This window comes from Xenopus laevis, chromosome 4L (genome assembly GCF_017654675.1).
Source record: "Xenopus laevis strain J_2021 chromosome 4L, Xenopus_laevis_v10.1, whole genome shotgun sequence".
Taxonomy (NCBI): domain Eukaryota; kingdom Metazoa; phylum Chordata; class Amphibia; order Anura; family Pipidae; genus Xenopus; species Xenopus laevis.
Window position 1 is genome coordinate 93716658 of NC_054377.1, and position 23281 is coordinate 93739938.

The following is a 23281-nucleotide window of genomic DNA, read 5'->3' on the forward strand; positions in this document are numbered from 1 at the left end:
ATTTATATACAGTACCATCCTCTTTAATTTCCATTCTTTGTCCATCATACTCCATAAGCCATCTCCTTTTAACATTCTGTCTCCAGTGTTGCAGACATCAGCTTTCTTTCAATAGAATCCCTAGCACATATCACTTTGCTTTGGAACAAACTGTATTTGAACCTCATATCTCAATCATAGAGCAGTCTTCTCCTAAGCAAAAACAAGTGCTATGGTAAGCACTTTGTGAGAAAGATAGAATCTGCCATTGAGATTCAGACAGCTGTTAATGTCTTGTGACAGCTGTTGAGTATTATACTGGCATTTAGAGCTGTGGGTCACAGATGGTGGGTCTGTGGGATGGATGCAGCCGGTTGGCTACCAGTTGGACAACTGTGAACTGAAGATTAATAAATCACAGAATGATGGGTAAAGGTGTGGGCAGGTGGCTATGGCTGAATAATACAGAGTTGCCCAGACATCAGCAAATTTGCATAAGAAACATTTACCTGTAGTGAACACAGTGTGGGTGACAGAACTTCGCTCCCCATTCTGTACAGAGAGAATGCTAACAGTGTATTCTGTACTCTCCAGCAAGCCCTCCAAGCGGATCCAGGTGTCCTCAGCATCTACTATCAGCTCCTAAGGATAAAACAAGCAAATGCACAAATGTTCAAAAGTGCAGTTTATTCTGTATTACAATTCTACAGATGTCTTAAAAGAATCAAGTTACTGTATGCCTACCTGCCCAAGGCATCAGAAAAATACATATCTATATATTTGTAAGACAATGATGAATTGGTAAGCTGGGTATGACCATTTCTGCATAAATCTCAATCAAGCTAAGTTTTAAAGGTGACATTATTCCATCACACAAAATTTAGCAGTTTCACATCTCACCTTCCGGCTCTCATTAGCAGATTTATAAGTGAGGATGTAATTTTCAATAGAAGAGATGGGTGGCTGCCAAGAAATCAGCGCACTGGTCCTTGCAACTTCTGTGGCAGTCAGATTCATGGGTGGATCCAGAACTACAAATAAAGCAAAAAATAAATACTTTGTCAGTATTGAAACACTCACGGTTCATACACTATGCAGAAAACTAAACACCTGTATTATGAATATGACAATAAACCACATACAATGCTAGCTCGCACACGTCACAAACCATTCACACTATTCGCACTCCCATGGGAATAACCACAAGAGATACTAACAAATTCTTAATACGTTCAGAACCTTTTATACAGATCTATATGCAGCAGATAAAGCTCCTGAGGCAACCAAGGCAAGCAAATCTGAATTTCTAATTAGGTGGATGCCCCATCCCATAACTAGGGAAAACCGGGAAATGCTAGCGGCGCCAATAGCCATAGAAGAAATTGAATAGGTGATTAAAAACTCTAAATCAGGTAAAGCACCTGACCCAGATGGCTATATATCAAAATACTAGCAAAACAGCTCTCCCCTCACTTGAGAGATCTTTTTCAATCGTTCCTTGAGGGCACCCCCCCTACAAAACATATGCAAACAGCATCCATCGTAATTATTTTAAATCCAGGAAAAGACCCATACAACTGTGACAGCTATAGGCCAATCTCACTAATTAACACTGACATTAAGTTATTTTCAAAAATACTAGCCAACAGATTATCCACAGTGCTTCCTAGTCTTATACACCAAGACCAAGTGGATTTTGTACCAGGTCGACAAGCGGCAGATGGAATTGAAGCAATAGACTTAGTTTGTAGAGCACCTAACATGGCCACGTCATCCCTTTTGTTGTCACTGGATGCACAAAAAGCATTCGAAAGATTGGATTGGACCTACGTGTTTGCAGTATTAGACAAAAAAATAAACATACCTAAACCATTCCTCACAGGTATCAGACAACTTTATACAGCACCCTCAGCAGAGATACTTAGTATGGGCCTTTTCTCTAATCATATTGAAATAAAAGGAGGGACAAGGCAAGGTTGCCCCATGTCCCCTCTGCTTTTTGCTTTATCCTTGGAACCGTTAGCTCATGCCATCAGGGAAAACCCTAACATTAAGGGCTTTCCAGTGGTTCAGAAAGAATATAAAATTAATCTCTTTGCAGATGATATCCTCCTTACATTGACATCCCCTCAAACCACATTACCAAACCTACTACAGACCCTACAAAGATTCCAACTTATTTCGGGGTACAAGATTAACCCCACAAAATTGCATGCACTACCATTAAAAATGACCAACTAACCTACACTAATAAATAAGTTGAAAAAGGAACTAGTCCGTGGTTTGGCAGAATAGCAGGTATCAAAATTATACTTACCACGACTATTGTACTTATTCCGAACGCTGCCAATACATTTTCCTGAGACAGTAGCCTCCTCGCTCCAAAAAGCTATATCAAACTTTATATGGGGAGGGAAAAACCCCAGAATTAAGGCAGCCATTATGACTAAACCAAAATCATTAGGAAGTACCCCATCTATAAAGGTATTATCTGGCCAGCAGACTTGAAGTAATGGTACACATACATGCTCCAACAGAGGAATCCTGGAAAGAAATTGAAGATCATTTCACAGCTCCATTACTCTTAGCTCATCTTTTCTGGATGCCTAAGATGTCCAGAGACATACCGTCAGACATTCTACCCCCATCACAACAAGCACTAGATCTTTGGGACGCTATAGGACTCAAAATGAAACTAGCCACTCCCACTACCAGATACAGAACCATCTTTTGTAACAAAAGTTTTCCACCAGGATGCATGCCTACAGAATTTTGACCATGAATAACAGCAAATATGGTGACTGTACTCAATTTTGTATCTGGCCAGTAACTGTTAATACATTCCAGCAATACAGAGACAAAGAACATAATATCCCACATACACAATTCTTCCTGTATTTACAAATAAGAAATTATGTTGAAACTTTGTTCAAAACCCAAACAAACAGGCCCTTTCCTACTTTGAAACAATGTGCCATAACCACTCATATCCAACCCATTTGATCTCACTATTATACATGCGCCTTACCTCAGATAATACAGACATACACCAGCCTTACATCTTTGGGACGCTATAGGACTCAAAATGAAACTAGCCACTCCCACTACCAGATACAGAACCATCTTTTGTAACAAAAGTTTTCCACCAGGATGCATGCCTACAGAATTTTGACCATGGATAACAGCAAATATGGTGACTGTACTCAATTTTGTATCTGGCCAGTAACTGTTAATACATTCCAGCAATACAGAGACAAAGAACATAATATCCCACATACACAATTCTTCCTGTATTTACAAATAAGAAATTATGTTGAAACTTTGTTCAAAACCCAAACAAACAGGCCCTTTCCTACTTTGAAACAATGTGCCATAACCACTCATATCCAACCAATTTGATCTCACTATTATACATGCGCCTTACCTCAGATAATACAGACATACACCAGCCTTACATGACGAAGTGGACTTAGATATTACAATCTCTGAAAAGACTTGGCCAGCAGTTTGGGAAACAGCAAAAAAAACTTCCATATGTGCAGTTTCTTGTGAAATTGTTTATAAAATTATATTCCGCTGGTACTATACTCCAACACGCATTAGCAAATTAAGTGGCAACTAAGATCATTCAAACTGCTTTAGAGGATGTGGAGACAGGAGATCCTTCATGCATACCTGATGGACTTGTACAATAGCTCAAGCATTCTGGAAAATGGTAGCTACTCTGCTCTCTGAGGTTTTGCATTGCACTATACAAGCAACACCACATACATTCTTGTTAGGAATGAGGATCAGAGCCATGCGCTCTCAACAATCTCGCAAATTAGCCAATCACATTCTTACAGCAGCAAGGTCTCTATTAGCAGCGAATTGGAAACAACCAAACATTCCAGGGCGACAAGCTTTGATATCAAAGATAAACTGGATCAGAGCAATGGAATCCATAAGAAACAAGCTTCAAGATAGAAGCTACGAGGGGGAGCTGTAGTGGCATCCATGGGCCCAGTACCTGGATAACCTGCAGGCTAGAGGTACCACTTGTTGAAGATGTTTCAACCTTTTTTTTAGCTAGAACCTGATAACTTTTTCTCTTTCTTCCTTCCTTTCTCTATCTCTGATTCTCCCCCCTTTCCATCACTTTACCCCCCCCCCAAAATAACCATTGATACAAAATATGCTGAACTAGGAGAAATGGGAGAAGAGGAGACTCACTATAGAATAGATTGATAATAGTGTACAAATAATATGTCATGATACTGACTAAAGAAACAATCAGACTACAGTTATGTATGTTGTACCTAGCACGTTAATCCTTTGTTCCATTTGTTCACAATATTCTTTTCTCTGGCAACTGAAAATTAATAAAAAAATATAAATTCCAGTTTTCTCATTGTGACATTTAAACCACCAGTCAAACCACCAAACCACTTGTACACGTATTTCTGGTGTCTGTTCAATGGCTATAGAAATTATAGCTCTTTATCAGTGTATAGACCAAAAGCAAAACAGTAAGGCTCTTCCTTTTACATCCCACCCAGTTGCACACTTCTTAGTGGTAAATATACAATGAAAGGAGCAAAGCCCAAGCAGGACTATCTGCAAAGTGTGTTTATTCACACATTTTGCAGTACACATATTTAATTTCTGATATCTGATGTTGATGGCCAGTAGTGTCACACTACAGTGTCATCTGGATTCAGGGAAGGAAATCACTGGCTAAAGTTATGTTTAGATTCAAACTGTAGTGTATCCTTGTGTAGTTTTTTTGTGTACTTTTGTTTATTTTGCTTATTGTTTGTTTATTTTAGTTTTCAAACTTATTAGCACTTCTGTGCATGTATGGAAAAATCTATTTCCTGGTACTCATAATACTATTTCTGTTTCTTCTCTGGTAAACAAAAGCCTATCTTGCCCTATGTCATAGATGGAATATTTGCAGCCAGTGGATATCAGATAGTTGAAAAGAACCTATCATGGAACCAGGGTGGTTACCAATAGTAAAAACAATATATAGCTTACAAAATGCAGCCCAATATAAAATGTCAGTCTCTTAGAATATTTCTTGCCGACCCCTCCACAGTCTCTCAACTGTATATGAATCCAAAATCGAACATATATATACCCCCCAAAAGGGATATGTATAAGAAGTGTTAGCTCACTCCAAGCTCTTGTCAGCTCACTTCAGGTGCCTTGATCTAGGTTGTTGTGTCCCCCAAACTATGCCTAACGCGCTTCGCTGGGTGTTACCAGCTTCCTCAGAGACGCCAGAGATGCGTAGATCAAGGCACCTGAAGTGAGCTGACAAGAGCTTGGAGTGAGCTAACAGGATTGCCCCTGGGGACCCCAGAAAGACTGTTGTTTGGACTCAATGCGCAAAAACCCGCAAGGGAAATGTGAGTGTGAATTTTAATTGTTTTTAATTATGTTTTAAATAAACGGTGTTACACTATCATCGATTTGTATTCCTGCTTGGGAACTCGGAAGGAGTGGTGAGCGCTGAAGGAGGAACCCGAAAGAGATTCATGTTAAATACACCATACCACGGCAGTGGTTTGTAAGTAGGCATTTTATACAGAAGGTGGAGGCATCTGCATCTTTGGAATATATTTTATTTCACAGGAAAAGCACTTTTCTTTTCTTCTGTCCACCTGTATTGCCACTCTATACCCTCGTTAATAGCCATTTAAAGAAGAAGGGGAGAACACATCCACTTAACATCCAGTGCACGCACGGGGTGATATTTCACATTTGTGAACATATTGCGCTATGTCTGTTTTTTATTTCTGTTGCCACAGGCGCTGATCACTTCTTATACATATCCCTTTTGGGGGGTATATATATGTTCGATTTTGGTTACCAATAGCAACAAATCAAAGATTTCTTTTTATAATTCAACCTGTACAAAACTGATTGGTTACTGTGGGTTATTCCACTATTAGAGGGTTATTTATAAATGGTCGAGTTTTAGAGGTTTGTGAAGTCTTTTATACCTCAAATGAATTCACAACTCAAATGTTTTCTGATTTAAGAAAAAACTTGAATGGAAAAAACTGAAATCAGTGAATTTGGGGGTGAAAAACATGAAACTTGAATTACTAAATTTTTTGGCAGAAAAAAAAAACTTGAATTGCTCAAATTAAGTTTTTTGAGCGAACCCACCGAAAAACACCCCGAACATCATGAAGGCCACAAATATATTCAAATGGTTCGAGGGACCTCTACAATTTACTTTAACATGACCTTGACAGGTTTTAGATGGAGTAATTTAGCATTCCAGCTATTTCCAGGTTCGTGTTATAATATATCTCAAAAAAATTGAGTTTAAGAAAAAATTGAGTTTTTTTTACCTTAAAATTCAAGTTTTGACTGAAAACTCAAATAGTTCAGGTAAAAATTAATTCGACCTTTATTAAATAACCCCCTTAATGTTAGTAACTAATCCAATGTTACTTTAACTGTTGCCACAAGTTAACATAGATAAAATGTAGTGAAAAATAGATTTATTAGTACCAGTTCTGATGGGTGACTGCCAAGTCTTTACATAAAGATGCAAAGGAATATTGCCAGAATCAGATTTGTTCTTCTAAGGCACTGAAGTCTGAAATTGAATACAATTTGAATGACAGACACCTTGTTTTAATCATCTGGAAGACCTCTGCAATGTTTTTTTTAATGATGATACAACCCTTACTCTCATATTCATTTTTCTACAGACAACTCAATACTGTAACAGTATTAGGGATGTAGCGAACTGCCGATTTGGTGTTCGCGAACGCCGTTCGCGAACACCGGCAAAAAATGCGAACGTTCGCAAACAGTTCGCGAACTTCGAACACCGCTAAAATCGTTCGATTCGAACGATCGAAGGATTTTAATCGTTCGATCGAAGGATTTTCATTCGAATCGAACGATCGAAGCCATTCGATCGAATGCTTTTCATTCGATCGAATGCTTACAATCGTTCGAACGAATGGAAATCGTTCGATTTTTAGCGGTCGAAGGAATTCGAATGGTCGAACGATCGAACGCGAACTCAAAATGCGAACGTTCCCAAACGTTCGCGAACATTCGGCGGACGCGAATGGTCGAAGTTCGCGCGAACTAGTTCGCGGGCGAACAGTTCGCTACATCCCTAAACAGTATCCTCACAGATAGCATCCTGCTTTGTTAAGAGAAAATATCAAGATTGTTTTTCATATGTTACATTTATAATGATGGGATTGGTGATATTTTGCTTTTTTTCTTCAGACATATTTTGACAACAAAATGATAGATCTTATTTATGACTGCCCCTGCAGCAAGTATAGAAGCACTAAGGGGTGCACCCATCCTACTTGCAGCAGGGGCAGTGCCGAAATTTGCACCTCATGTTGGATACAGAAATCCAGTGCTAGGCATTGTGTCCTGTATGACTTGCTACTCCCTAACTTGCAAATCTGAATAGCATGCAAGTTAAAGTGAATGTGTCACCCAAAAACTGTTTCCTCCATTGGAGGTCCAGGCTAATAAATTGCACACAGATCATGAGCACTTCTCTTTGTGCACTTGTTATGCACATGTATTATGGGGCAGATTTATCAAGGGTCAAATTTTGAAGTAAAAAATACTTCGAAATTCGACCATCGAATTAAAATACTTCGACTTCGAATATCGAAGTCAAAGGATTTTTCAATGAATTTTGCAATCGAACGGTCAAAGTAAAATAGTTCGATCGAAGGATTAATTAGTTCAAATCAAACGATTTTAGCGTACGATCGAACATTTTACTTTGATGTGTAAAGACTTAGAAAATGATTGTAGAAGGTCCCCATAGGCTAACATAGCACTTCGGCATGTTTAATTTGGCAAAGTATTGAGGTCAAGTTTCTTTTTTTTAAAGAGACAGTACTTCGATTATTGAATATTCGAACGATTTTTACTTTGAATCGAAGTCAAAGTAAATTTAAAGTTGTAGTATCCTATTCGATGGTCGAAGTATCCAAAAAAATACTTCGAATTTTTCACTTCGACCCTTGATAAATTGGCTCCTACATGTATGCTATGCACATAATCAGTGAAAGCTGTGGCACTATTGTCAGTGCCCATTGCATGGGTCACCTAGTGTTCGGGTGGGCATTTTAAAAAAAGGTACTAGACAGGGGTGCCCACCTTATCCACTACTATTTAACCTGGCACTTGACCCTTTCATGCATATATTACTTGCCTCCCCAGCCTTTCAGGGAAATACAAATTGGCACCGGCCATTACAAATTGAACGCCCTTGCAGATGACATTTTGTTGCTCATGACAAATCCATCCATCCCGCTTCTCCTAACCAATATTGAAGCCTTCAGCAAGGTGGCAGGATTCCAAGTTAAACTGACAAAGACAATAGCTATGCCCCTAAATCTGCAATTGGAAAACAAGTGGCATAGACTATTTCCATTTAACTTCACTCTTTGATAAATATACACCATAGACACTTGGGGTATATTTATCATAGGAATGTCATAGGAATGAATAGAAAGTGGTGGAATTTCACTCTAATGGACTGTGGCGATCTCTAACTTCACTCTTTGATTAATATACCCCATAGTGTGGCTATCTATATCACCATTCCTACCCTTTGCAATGGGCTTAGTTCTTACTAATGATGAGCGAATTTTTTCGTCAGGCTTGGATTCACAGCAAAATTCCACATTTTGCCATATGCAAAAAACTTCACTGAGACAAACAAGTCACCACAAGAAAAAAGGCCATTGACTTTAATGCATTTTGAGTGAGAAATAACTTCAGAATAAAACACCCATTAACTTTAATGCATTCGGACAAAAAGTTGGCGAGACAATAAAAGTCACTGCAAGAAAAAATGCCCATTGTCTTTAATGCATTTGGAGTGAGTGAAAAAATGATTTTGCCTTTTGACTTCAATGAGTTTCGCAAATTTTTTGATGATGCAAAACAGGACAGATTTGCTCATCATTAGTTCTTACAAAACTATAAAAACAAAGATCAAATATCGTTCATAGCTCTACAGAACCACAGAATTTCCCACTTTCTCATAGAGCAAAGGACATTTGTTGCCAATAGTTTGTCAATGCTCATCCTTCAATAGTAACAAAAATTATTTTTATTTTATGATGTTGATGGTTTAAGAGTTCTAATAAACCTGGATGTGGTAAAAACAAACAGAGACTTTGTTTGCACTTATCATTTGTGTCCCAATAACATATTTTCAGTTAGCACAACTTTGTCATGGATCCATCTTTTTATTTGTCTATTGAAGTTAAATATAGACAAAGCAGATTGAGCTCCAGCAGGAATGGCACTGAAAGCTACTGACTCAGACTGACTAACATTCTAGGTTTCCTTTTATATATGTTCACGCACCATCTCACTCTCCAGTCTGATTCCTTTTAGATATGTTCTTCTGATTTATTTTTAGCTTCATGTTTTTGGTGCTTTGCTGAAGGCATAAGTCACATATTTTACACTGTGAATGTCTGCCAGGTTGAATCTCCTGCCACTAACCCATTGTCTGATTTAGAAGTTGGCGAATGATCTGGGCAATTACTCATATACAACACATCATTTTTTTACTTACAGATAGAAGAAGAGTGCAGCAGTATTTTCTCCAAAGAGCTTTCTAATATATCTTTGCAATATGTGAAATCCACAAGGGATATGATTGTCCTTGCAAGGAAGAACCAGGGCAGCAAGCAAGGACAGCTATGATTTCCAGGTGTATTGCTGCTGCACATTATAAGGCATAGGTTAGATTTGATTGATTACAGCAGAAACTTTGCCTGTGGCAACTACATAGACTAAAGTAGTGGGCACCTCAAAAAATCTTTGTAAAACTTTGTAAAATCTCCTGGGTTTTGAAAATCACATTCTCTTCTCAATGCTGGGTAGATTTCATTGTAACACGGAAAGTTTAACATGGATCAGTGAAATAATTTATTAAATTTCAGCTCCAAAGCCCCATTTCCCTCATTCAAGCTGCTGCTAGACGAGGTCAGAATTTCTAGCGTCTATCTAGATGAACCTTGGCTGAGGACAATAATAATAATTGGTGCAAGAAATACTTTCCCTTTTCCTAACTTTTTGGATCAATATGAATTTCATGAAAGCTATTTGGAGCTTTTACAATTTCCCAGCCATTATAAAATAAAATAATAATTTATTAACAGAACTTCAATCTGACGTTTCGGCCCCATCCAAGGCCTTTCTCAAAGTGTATATGTATATATATATGTATGTATGTATGTATATATATATATATATATATATATATATATATATATATATATATATATATATATATACATATATATTTAGAATACCCCCCGCAATGCTTTTATTTGATAATGGGGAATGTTACACTGTATGAATTTGGGTTACAGATCTTACTCTTTAAAAACAGATTCATATAAAATAGAAATACAGTACGTTGGGTCATCATTTACCCTAGCAGCATGTCCAATTAAAACACTGAAAACTCCCACTTTCAGATATGTTTATGGAATGTACCTGACACAAGGCTGTATAGATTTCTACACAACCCAGAAAACACACAAACTCCAGTGTTAGTAATTAACACTATTAAATGAATGAGCTCGTAAGTCTATCTTTCGCACATAGTTTAGCAGAGCTTTGCAGGATCTATTTTAATTAAGTGTATTTACATAGGATTAATAGGTTCTCAGATAAACATATGTATGGTTGCTATCTAATTCCTTTTATATTTCTTTTTACTCATTCACTGATCCTATATAACCCTAGAAATACACTGGAGTACTTTCTAACAGATTCATTTAGTCTGACCCACGGGGTTTCAGTGGTTGGGGGAGCTGTAAACATGTCCTCAACTATATTGCTCTCACAGCCCTGCTCCTAAGCACGGTAACCCTAGAATGAGGACAGTGTACATTTCCCAGAACTTGCATTCACTAGCATGAGCCTGAATAAAACCAAGAGTATGCTCTTCGAATGTAAAGCCAGTCCATGGTAATCTACAGAGTGATAAATACTGTATATCTACACATATTCTATAAAACAGAGATTCAGATAAATAGAATATGCATACTTTATCTCATTATATTAGAAGCATCTCTAAATAGGCAATACTTCATAAGTTTAAGTTATTATTGTAAACTGATCATCAATGATCTGCTCATAACATTACCAAGGGCTTCATACATTTACATGCTTACACAGTCTTCTTTCTAAATTCTATGGGGCAAATTTACTAATGGGCTAATTTTAACCTGAGAAGGCTACGCCAAACTCCGCAACCAGGTGCAAATTTGCTACCACTAAGCTAATTCACTAAAATGCGAAGTTGCGTCTCTGCAGCCAAACGCTGACAAGGTTTCGCTAGTCTTAATTCGTCAACGTGAGCATTTTATAGCAAACGTTCGTTTCTGCCTAGCAAAACTCCTTTAGTACATTTGCAATTAGGTCAATTTGAATAGGGCGGGTACATATATCTCGTATAGACGTCTTTATTAGAAAGACGTCTATAGACGGTGCAAATGCTTGAAGTGGCCATTTACAGTATTATTACACATGTCTAAGGAAGCATAACAAAGACAAATGAGATCCTCTAAAGCCCTAGACATGAGCCCACCATAAAACAAATGTGGCATGCCCCTCAAACTGGTAAAAAAATATATAAAAACATTTTATATATTTTATAAATTTGTAAAAACACCAGTGTCTTTATGGTTTAAGTTTTATGACTTTTCAGTATACAGGATATGATGTCATTGACATACGATTGAGGAAGCTGTAGCTTCATCTTATCAGTTTGCCTGGTCTAAGGTGGTGAAGCAAACTCTGTCAAAAGAGGTAACGTTTTGTAGAATTCACACTTAAGGGACTTTGCCGAGTAACGTTCGTTCACCTGAGTAAAAATGCGCCTGGCGATAGGGCGTGAAACTGCACTAGTGACCACTGGGTAGATTTACTAAAGGGCAAAGTGCCTAACACTGGCGGAGATTCACCAGCATTACCACTTTCAGGGACTTTGCTGATCTACTAACGGGCGCAGGCGTCACTTTGCTGGCGAAGGAGATAGACTCTAGCGTTGATTCGTACTCTATCACCAGGCAAATTTTCGTTCTGGCAAATGGACGCTACTCTGCAAATTAATTAAGAAGTGGATTTTACTAACCTCTTTCGCCCAGACTTGCCTTGCCAGCTCAGTCCAGACGAAGTGCAATGGAGTGCAAAGAACTTCCTCAATTTTCAGTTACTTTCTTTTTTTTGAGTGCAAAAACTCCTAAGATCAAAAAACACTGGACTATTTTCCTTTTTTCAGGGTGATAGGCTGCAAAAGTCGTAATTTTTTTTTTGCGTGTAACCAGTTTCCCCTATACATTTTATAACTTATGGGAACATTATTTTACAGTGGGCTCATATGTAGGGCATTAGAACAACTCTATTGACTTAATTAAGGTTCCCTTGGCATGTGCAGTTATCAGTGTAAATGTAATCTATAAAATGCACCATGTAACATAAAGAGGTGCATTCAACTTTAAATTTCCCGCCGTATGCAAATTAGCCTGAGTGCAAAAATTCTAACGAAGTTGCGCTAGGTGGAATGGAACACTAGCGTATCTTCACTTTGATTTGCTCGCACTGCCAAATAACGCAAGTGAAAATTCGCCAGCGTTTGTTGGCCAGGGCGAAACTTCGCATCCTTCGCATCTATGGGATTTTTTAAGGCGTATTTATCAAAGGATGAGCTTCCACTTTCACCCATTGATAAATTTTTAATTCAAGCTTAATTTAAGATTTTAAAAATCCCATAGAAATTAATGGAGAGAGGCAGAATTTCACTCTTGTGGACTCTGGTGATCTCTAACTTCACTCTTTGATAAATATACGACTAAGTCGGCAGTGTAGAAGTATTATGACCATACTGCCTGACTAGTTGGGCATGTATTGTACTTCTGTAGGGCAATTTCAATAGACCATCCTGGCTTTCTATTCAATATACTCTATTCAATATACTATAAATTATGTCTGCTTATATGACCCTTCATGGCAAGCTGATGGGGCATTAGCAGACAAGGAAGTGAGATTATCTGCAGCTCCTCTTCATATATTGCCAGGACAAACAAACACTGCTATTTGTCTGTTTGTCTCTGAACCAGTCAAAAGAATACCTGTCTAATCAGTCATTACATTGCCAATTTAACTCTGGCTTTCAAATACATTAGTGAAGGTAAAGCTTAACAACCACAGACGTAACCTCCTTAAAATGTTTGTATAATTGAAAAATTAATTAGCTGATAAAATAAATATGGTTCTTTGGCTACATAAAGCTGTGTACAATGCTCTAAATGATTTACACAAAGTTTGAACAGGTGTAGTAACCTAAAACAACCAATAAGATGTTTCATTTATATGGTAATTGATACCTGCTGATTGGTTTCTATTGGTCATTAGTCCACAGAAAACTTTGTGCCTTTTATTGTATAACCCCCAAATCCTTTATGGATTTGGTTATGGTTATGCAGGATTTCAAAAGAATCAGCATGGTGATTGGTGGCACTCTGTGCTGGTGTTAACTACTTTCATATGCTTAGTAGCATTTGTTATTTTGGATTATTTTTTTTAAGTGATTTAATATTTGCAGGATTAATATTTTTATCTTGCTGAAGGACATACCAAAGGAATAAGTAGAGGGTTTACTTCTATGTAAGGCTGTGATTTACTTATTTTTGTTTTGCCATCCCATTGACAATGGGTTGTATTAAGGGAGTGCATACAAGGGTGTTTCTATAGACACTCTTTATTGTCTGCCCAACACCCTAAGCACAGACCTTGGGAAAGACGTACTGTATGTCAGGAACCCATCGATTATTTAGTACCTGTTTATTCTCCCTATTAAGGTGCAACCGCGATAATTCCATTTATACACAATGCAATAAAATGTGAATATGTTCAATATCTCAGTCCATCAGTATCAGTATTTATTTACTAAGGTAGTAAGTAGAGGGTGTGCTCATACATAAGGTCATTGTTTGGTTCTAGTGATGGGTGAATAAATTCGGCAGGCACAAATGTGCAGCGAATTTCTGCGTTTCACCACGGCAAATACATTTGCAAAACTGGCGTCCAAAGATTTTGGACGCGCATTGGAAAAGTTGCTTGCACCAAAACCGTTGTGCGTCAACATTATTTGGACGCCCATTAACTTTAACGACAGCGGCAAAACTGACGTGGGCGTCAAAATTAGAGTTTCGCAAACAAATTCGCCCATCACTAATTAGTTCTTATTTTCATATTGCTATCCCACTGGCAGTGGGTTGATATAAGGAAGAGTGTCCACTCGGGGTGTTTCAATAGATAGATAGATACAGAGTTGGGGTAATAAGTACTTTATTAGGGATTCATAGATTATTTCCTCCCAATTGTCAGTGTTTAGGTGATAATTCCAATAAGGGTGAGGCTATCCAAAGGTGGGCAAGATTTCAGTTAGATTGGGGTGTATCTGAGTGTAACTTGGTGGTTTTGTCATAGTCTAAAATTCCACATTTTTTTAATTTCTAAATTTTACAAGATAATGGATTTTTTTATTATCCCCACAAAAGAGAGTGGGGTATTGGTCTTTCAGTTTTAATATTGATGTCGTTGGAGGACAAGATACATTATTGCAAATATTTATCCCACCAGGCCCCCACCAAGAATTACTCACCCTGCAATGTATGAAAGTGTTCATGCTTCATCTGTATGCATTAATCATATTTAATTTGTCCAATGTAAATTATAGTTCACTCATTTGGAGCAGCTGAGATCATCATAGCAGGAAAGCAATAGGCACTCAGGAAGTCGATAAATGGTTTACATAGCAAACCTGTTAAAAAAGTCTTTTTTGGAATACACTTAAAGGATTATAATTTGCATAGTGATTTCTCAATGTGTCAGCCTGTAAAACAATGCCAGGCTAATAGTAAGAGCACAGCATCCAGCAGATGGTGCATTTGAGCTACAGCTCAGTCTTATACTGACAGGTTTATAACAATGATGGACTCCTGCAGTTCCTTATTACCTTTGAGGCATGCATATCTCAACAGCTTGTAAAAGCCCAGGGTTCAGAGATTGTCACAGACCATCTGCACAACACAAAAGACACTCCTGGGGCACAGGATAAAAGGGGAACTCTTGCACAAAGTACAAATGAGGCTTATTTTTAACTTAGTCATACAAGTTTGCACCACTTTTCTCTTCTACGAAGTAGTTAATTATAAATGGAGAATAAAAAAAAGAAAAGGCAAAATGTCCTGCCAGCAGTAAGAGGGTGTGATTTCTTTCACAACTCATTATATCAGGTACAAGTGGACTCTCAAAAACTGAGACTGTGAAGTACAGCATTGTTACAATGTATTTTCTAATTATCAGCAGTTGGATGAAATGAAAAGCAACCACATGTCGAGTCTTTACAATGATACTTGCAAGACCAACTCCCAATAATGACTGTTAGGAGTCCAAGGATAAGGTTGAGTCATCCCTTTGTTTTAAATATGAGAGTTTCCTTTAAAGAAGAACTAAAACCTAAAAATGAATATGGCTAAAAATGTCATATTTTATATACTGAATTTATTGCCCCAGAGTAAAGTTTCAGCTTCTCAATAGCAGCAATAATCAAACATGTCCCAGAACATCAAACATGTCCCAGGGGGTCACACACATGATCAGTGGTCTCTGAGCTGCCAAACTTAGGGGTTGTTGCAAATTATGAAGCAGAAAATTAATTTGACCTGTAATATAAGCTGATGCTACGAGGCTATTTATTAAATTCTGATGCTAGTTCCCCTGGTTTCAAGGTTGTCATGTAGTATGTATTTTTTATTAATTGGCCACTTAACATTTATATTTTATGCCTATTGTATATTTTGAGTGTGTCCCTAAGCTCAGTAACTGACATCAGCACAGAGCATGTGCAATGAATCAGTAGAAAAGAAGATGGGGAGCTACTGGGGCATACTCAGAGGCACATAACTTTCCTGCTAAAGGGCTGTTGTTGCCTTGGGCTGGTATAGTAGCCTAAAACATAATGTACAACATTTCTAGTCTACTTCTTCAGTTAAGCTTTAGTTCTCCTTTAAGCTTAATATTATTTATTATAGTTATTGTTTTGGTTATTGACCCAAACAATAACTGATGTCCAGTAGAAAGCTGTTTTTATATTTAAACAAGCCATAAGCTCATTCAGGCTTATGCAAAAAAGATGCATAAAAGTATCTGAACTTCCAAAAAAAAATATTAATGTACTGTATTTTTTTTCACACAAACATACCTGATTCCACAGATTCAAAGCAAACCACATTAGTCTTATTAATAATGTCCCTCTGCTTTCCAGAGCATCTGTGCACTATAAAGTATCATTTCACAATGGAACAAAGTGAGGGAGGGGTTGCATAAGGGGGGTGGGGCATGGTTCCTACGAGCCAGAGATAGATCTTCAAACTAGCAAGGCATACTTGGGTATTATTGTGTCTTTGATATGGACACACAGCTTAATGTGAAAATATTGTCTGCCAATTTAATTTGGCCACAGAGCGTTCACTCTATGGTCAAATAAAATTAAGAAACACCATTTTCATGTTAAGCTGAGTGTGTGTGGTTCCTACTTTGCTAAGTGCATTACCAGCATTACTTAGTGATACCACACCAGTTATCCACCACCACCAAGTAACTTTTGCATACAGTGTGCAGGATGCCTTCACAACATAGGTCTTCGATGTGGAAACATCTATAGGATAGTGTTATGTACCTTTTTTTTTCTATAAGCCCAACTCTTGACAAAAAGGGGGTATTGCGTATTGTATATTTTGAGTTGGTCAATAACCTCAGTAAGTGACATCAGCACAGAGCATGTGCAGGGAATCAGTATAAAAGAAAATGGGGAGCTACTGGGGCAACTCTTGACAAAAAGGGGAGTGTTTTTCTTTAAAGCAAGCTTCAGCCCATGCCAGAGGCTGCTATTCCATCATCGATGATGCAGCTGACTGTATACCACTCTGGTGTTATACATGTTAGATCAGGGATCCCCAAGCAGTAGCTCAGGAGGAACATGTTGCTCACCAATCCCTTGGATGTTGCTCCCAGTGGCCTCAAAGCAGATGATTATTTTTGAATTCCTGGCTTGAAAGCAAATTTTGGTTTCATAAAAACCAGGTGTTCTGTCAAGCGGAGCCTCCTGTAGGCTGCCAGTCCATATAGGGGCTACCAAACAGCCAATCACAGCCCTTATTTGACATCCCCATGGACTTTCTCATACTTGTGTTGCTCTCCAACTCTTTTTACATTTTAATGTGGCTCACAAATAAAAAAAGGTTGGGGACCCCTGTGTTAGATGAATAAGGTTCCAGTCAAAGCAGGGTGCTATGTTTATGAAACGAGGAAGAAATTCTCTAAATCTCCTAAGTCTTCTGTGTCTTCCTATGTTATAAAGTTTAATTAGTACCTGTGGTCCTTAAGTTGCAAAGCTCAGTTTTTAATTACTTTTATTAAAAACATAGTAATAACAGTGATGGAACATATTACGAGTGTGGTCCTTATACAAAACATCCATAAGGCTAACCGTGTTTAAACATTACAACACAAACTTTCAGGAAATTGTGGTCTCTGTCAGGCAGTAAAACATTCAGTCCAGGCTATATGGGACTTTAGTTCATAACTTTTTGGTCAAAAATAGAAACTGGCCAAACACCAGGCAGTTATACTATGACCTGGATGAATGAAAATCTTCATAGTCATATCACCAGGCAGTTGTTTTAAATATGTTGATTTTTGGCCACATGAAAAGAAAGCAGGTATAATTGATAGGATTATTTATGATGTGCAGCTCTGATAAGAATATTATAATTTAATTCTGCAGCTCTATTTGGGGAGTAAGATTTTCTTATCAATTGTTGTGTCCCTTCTGTTCCAGTGTAGTTTTCATATGGTCCCTCCCGTTTCCTCTTTTCATGCCATTTTCTTCATTTATTTTTACATCTACTTGTCCCCATTCTCTCATCATTAATTAAAAGGGTGTAACTGCTATTCACGCATTGCATTTATCAGGCTCTGTGCTTTCAATGTGAACATCGTATGTGCTATTGGTTATTGTATTTCATATAGTTACTGAAGAACATATCAGGATAAACCAAAAGCTTCTGGAACTTTACACCTTTGGCTGCCATGCATCTGCATTTAAAGAAATATAGGTTAAAAAAAGTGTCTTGCTAATTGTCACGATGCCGCCCGGAGCAGTTCCAGGAGCTCTGGGCGGCGCATCCGCTCCTTCCGGAGTCGCTCCGAAAATGGTGGCACCCATGGCCGCCACGTGGGTAGCGGCACCGGTGCAAACACGCCAGCGCATCGACGTCGGCATAAGGACGTCCATGACGTCACTATGGCTGCAAATTCAAACTTAAAAGCGCAACCTAGACGCCAGAATGGCGCCCAAGTATAGGATTCATTTACTGTGTGTATCCTGGGTTCCCTGTGTACAGCTATTAGACTCTATCTTGTTCTTGATTGTTGCCTGACCCCTTTCCTGGACTTTGGACTTTGCTATTATCTGCCTGCCCGTGAACTCTTGCCTGGACTTTGGACTTTGCTATTATCTGCCTGCCCGTGAACTCTTGCCTGGACTCTGATTACCCCTTTTGATTAACCCTTTGGACACCGCGACTTTCGACCCCTCAGAGGGCTTCCTCCTTGATCCTGACAACCTCCCTAGAGGGAGCTCCCGGCTCCCTGACACTAATTAACCCCAAAACACCAGTTATTTTATAGAGAATTCCTTACTTCTGTTTTGATACATCGTCAAAAGCACAAGTCAACAGAAAAGCTATGTTTAATTATTTATTGTGAGTTTGGCTCACACAAAGCCCTTATTTCATGTCCCCTGGTTGCCGAGAAACACATTGGAAAGAAAAGGGTTTGTTTTATCAATTTTCTATCTTCCTGTCCTTATCATATGGCAAGATAGATGAATGCTTTCCAGGTTTCTAATTTCCTGCCACATTTCTCTGGCAGAAATCTAGTGTTGTTGAAATAAAGCCTTTTAAATTTAAATCTAGTGGGTCACCTTAGAAGCATCTTGTATTTTCAGAAAACAACACACATTGTGCTACCTTGGAGGAGGCAAAGAGAAGACAAACACTCTTGAAAATGTATTATATAATCTATTGTATCATACATACATTGCTGAAATAAAAGTTGCTTGTTGATTGATAGAGAACATAGTATCACAAAGAAATTACTCTGTGTGTTGTTTTTTAGCAAGCTAACACATACCCGGACATGACCTATTTATTTTTTAGTCAAGGTTATGCTGTTTTCCAAACCAGAAGGGCATCATTTGGCAGGAAGTATATTTTTGCAGGCACTCTAAGCAGACAACCTCTGAACTTCACTGTTGAAAAAGGTTATTATACAGATTACAGTGTCAGCTCAGCCTTATGTCTTTCATTCTTATGCATTCTGTACCAAGCAGTTACTCATAGGTCAGTAGTCTTCTTGGATCACTTGCTGGTTTGTGATCCTCCGTGCCATTGCCTTAGTTGAAGGCTCAGTGCATCTCTGCTCAACCTTACACATGGAGGTCCATTTATTAAATGTCGAATTGTAGTGGTATTAAAACTTTTTTAAAACCATGATTAAACAATATTTCTCTAAAACCAAGAATGTCATGAAAGTTTTTAAAAGATCCAAATATAAAAAAAACGAAAAAACTCACTGAACAATCTGAAAAAAATTGATATATCTCTAAAGCCTTTAAAAAATGGATTTTCTCAGACAATTACTAGTGAAAAAAAATCCCAACACCTCTAAAAGTCTGGTCCATGGGACGTCGACTGATTTTACTTGCCGTTGTTTGCTATTAGAGTTTTTCGTGCTTTTTACACTTAATAAATTTCAAATTTTTAGAGTAAATCGGCCCCTAGAGTTAACTCTATGAAATACTGTATGTCCTTTATAACTTTGTGCCCACTAAGCAATGTGCTTGATGTGTAACCATGGAAACCCAAAGGTAATTCACATTTTGAGCATCAAAAACAACAAAAAAAACACATTGAAATAGTTGTATTTCACAGAGAAACACTATTTAGAGTACTGAAGGGTATTTTATGAATATAAAGTAAAGTGTAAAAAAAGGAAAAAACAGGCAAGAAATGTAATGCTCTAGAAAAGATCAAGGAATGATTGATTCATTTAAAATATAAAATAATGCTATTTTTCTATTTTTACATGGTTCCAGCAGGACCACGATTTTTAGAAATTAATCCAGCAGTGTTTCAGTGTAAAACTTGTTAGAACTGATGCCTGGAAGGGGTTTTCAGATTAGAAAGACATTGTGCAAAATTTTAGAAAGCCATAAGGAAGAATTGTCCTTGGATATAATTTGACTTGTAACCAGATAAGTCATTTTAATAAGACACTTAGGACGAGATTTACTATACCCAAATCTTCTATGGGTGTGCAACAGCATTAAAAAAAGACACAAACATCCTTATAAACAGTAGACATTATTGTGCAGATTGCAAGAATCTAGCCTTAAATTTATCCTATTGTCCTATGAATCTTATTATCACGATATAAATAAATGATAACAATGCTAGATAAGATATTCAATGTGGTTTTCTGAGTTTATCACAAAAACTTTATATTCTGAAAAGTTCTTCTAGGCATAAACTGTAAAATAACATAGTAAAAAGACATATACTGTAAAGTATACAGTGAGTCCAATGCAAGTTAGAGATTCTGTGCACATTTTCTGCCAGCAGAAAGCAACACAAATATGATTAGTGTAACCCTAGAGAATGCCACTGGCTAACAGTAAAGTCTTATTCCCAGATTATAGGACCATTGAACCCTGGCAGCAGTGTTATATATGTATAGTATTGCAATCAAACTAGATTTCTCAAATGAACAAACAATACGTCTGAACTGCTGCTCAGCAGCATGATATATAAAATTCTGGATTTCATAAGGAAAGATTGGTTTATAAGGATAATAGCCTTTACTCGAGGAGCAATATCCACTGTAATGGAACTGGGACTGGAAAAAATGCTCAGGATTAGGATACCAAACCTCCGAAAGATTTTAGTAAAGCTTCTATATTTTGTCTTCATGAAAAATTCATCTTTTGTAAATCATTTTGTTACTAAGTGGAGCTGTTTCCCCTGTGGCTTAATGCTGTCAAGTTGTGGTTAGTGTTCTTTGTGAAACTATTGACTTATTGATAGGAAAGGGTTAGTAGGAACATACGCTGTACAGCAGAAACTCACAATGCATTTTAATTTAATTCATTAAGTCTGTATCATAAACTGACCTACAGACCGTGTCTTTATAACATCCATTACTAGACCCAAACATTTTGTCTACAAGTTTCGTTTTTTGTTGCTGTGTGTATGTGTGTGATAGTAAAGTAACTAAAAACATTAAACGTAAATTATTTTAAATGTAAACATAAGCTCTTAAGCTTTTTTATAATGACTGTTCAGCTTTTGTTTATTCTGTCATAATGAATAATCGTTTGACATAATATATAATTATGTCATACAAATTTATGATGAGAGCATAATTTTTGTACACACAGAAGATTCCTCCGCTACACTATAAAAATTATTTAAATCTTGGTTTTGGTCTTGGAATTCATAATCACAGCAAGCAGGCTTGTGCCATTTTGTAAAACAATGTTATTAAGGCAAGCTTTGTATCATCCAAAATCTTGTTTGTGGGCCCCACATGAAAGTCTGCTTGCTGTGACTGCTTACCTTGTGTAAGATTTAGGGATGCACCGAATCCACTATTTTGGATTCTGCCGAACCCCCGAATCCTTTGCAAAAGATTTGTCCGAATACCGAACCAAATCTGAATCCTAATTTGCATATGCAAATTAGGGGTGGGAAGGGGAAAACATTTTTTTTCTTCCTTTTATTGTGACAAGAAGTCACACGATTTTCCTCCCGCCCCTAATTTGCATATACAAATTAGGATTTGAATTCAGTTCAGCCGGGAAGAAGGATTTGGCTGAATCCTGCTGAAAAGGGCCGAATCCTGGCTGAATCCCAAATCTTGGATGCTGTGCATCCCTAGCAAGATTTAAAAGGTGTCAGTACTGAGATTAACTGGTCCCTGCATTCAGTCAGTAAACTTCTGCTTGTTCACACCCCTAAAGCCCTTTACTGTTCAGACCCAGACTGAAAATGTCCACATTGTTCACCTGTTCACACCTCGTACAAACTCCTGGAAGGGCACCCACACTGTGTCAATGTATGTAACACAGTATTAACTGTTCATTTTAGAGTGGTCCTGCTGTATTCTGCCTTCCCTATCTTCCTTGTGTGTTCCATACTCTGCCTGCCCTATGCTCCCTGTGTGTGTGTCATGTTTTGCTTGCTCTATGCTCCCTGTGTATGCCATACTCTGCCTGCCCTATGTTCTTTGTGTGTGCCATACTCTGCCTGCTCTATGCTCACTGCGTGTACCATACTCTGCCTGCCCTATGCTCCCTTTAGGATGTAAGCCTGGTAGGGTTTGTTCTGGGGGTTTGTTAGCATTTGGAAATTGTTGCTAGGGGCCCCTAAGGTGTTTAATCAGGTGCTGGGGGTTGGTGGCGCTGTACTATCCACAGGGAAGGCATATGGATTTAATGGTATGTTTTATATGAATTAAATTTTTCACAAATTAATACACTGCTCTATAGATGTATGAATATATTGGATTGCCATGACTGGTTTTAGAATGGACACCTTATTGAATATTCAAGAAGCCAGTCCATCGGTTTGGAAACTTGTGCTCACCACAGAAAAATCCACTCACTCACTATTTATTCCTATGGGATTATTAGAAGAATATTTATCAGTGGCTGAAAGTTAGAGTTAGAGTTTACCAACTGACAAATACATTTCTTAGTGTGAGTTATCAATGAACTTTTTCTGTGAGCACTGATATGATTTTTTAAATTTTAATATAATATATTTGACCTCACACACACAAGCATTCAACATCATCCAAAGCCTTTTCAGTACATACTTGTTGTAAAGCTGACCCCAACAGATTGACTGGTTTGGTGCCCAAAATTAGCAGACAGCGTCACTGAATAATTTGTGTGTGGCAGAAGGTTCTGCAGCTGAAATTCCAGGCTCTCCCCATCCACGATGATAGTTTCCCCTGAAACTAAAGCCAAAAACAAAGCCACTTAGAGATTCTAGAAATGTACAGCTAAGAAAAATAAACCTATTGAAAAAAATAAATAAATAGCATTCGTTGTAAAAACATCAACTATAGGTAGCCAGTCAGATATCAT

General features: G+C 37.7%; 1 protein-coding gene across 1 annotated transcript in view; it reads right to left on the reverse strand.

The window, feature by feature from the left end:
- LOC108713537 (tenascin-R) overlaps positions 1–23281 on the reverse strand; it is a 199830-nt gene that overhangs the window by 20365 nt on the left and 156184 nt on the right. The window contains exons 15-17 of the mRNA XM_041590489.1: positions 23008–23151; positions 880–1010; positions 489–621 (exon numbers count right to left, since the gene is read on the reverse strand). Of these exons, the coding sequence (XP_041446423.1) occupies positions 489–621; positions 880–1010; positions 23008–23151 (408 nt within the window). The remainder of the gene's footprint in view (positions 1–488; positions 622–879; positions 1011–23007; positions 23152–23281) is intronic.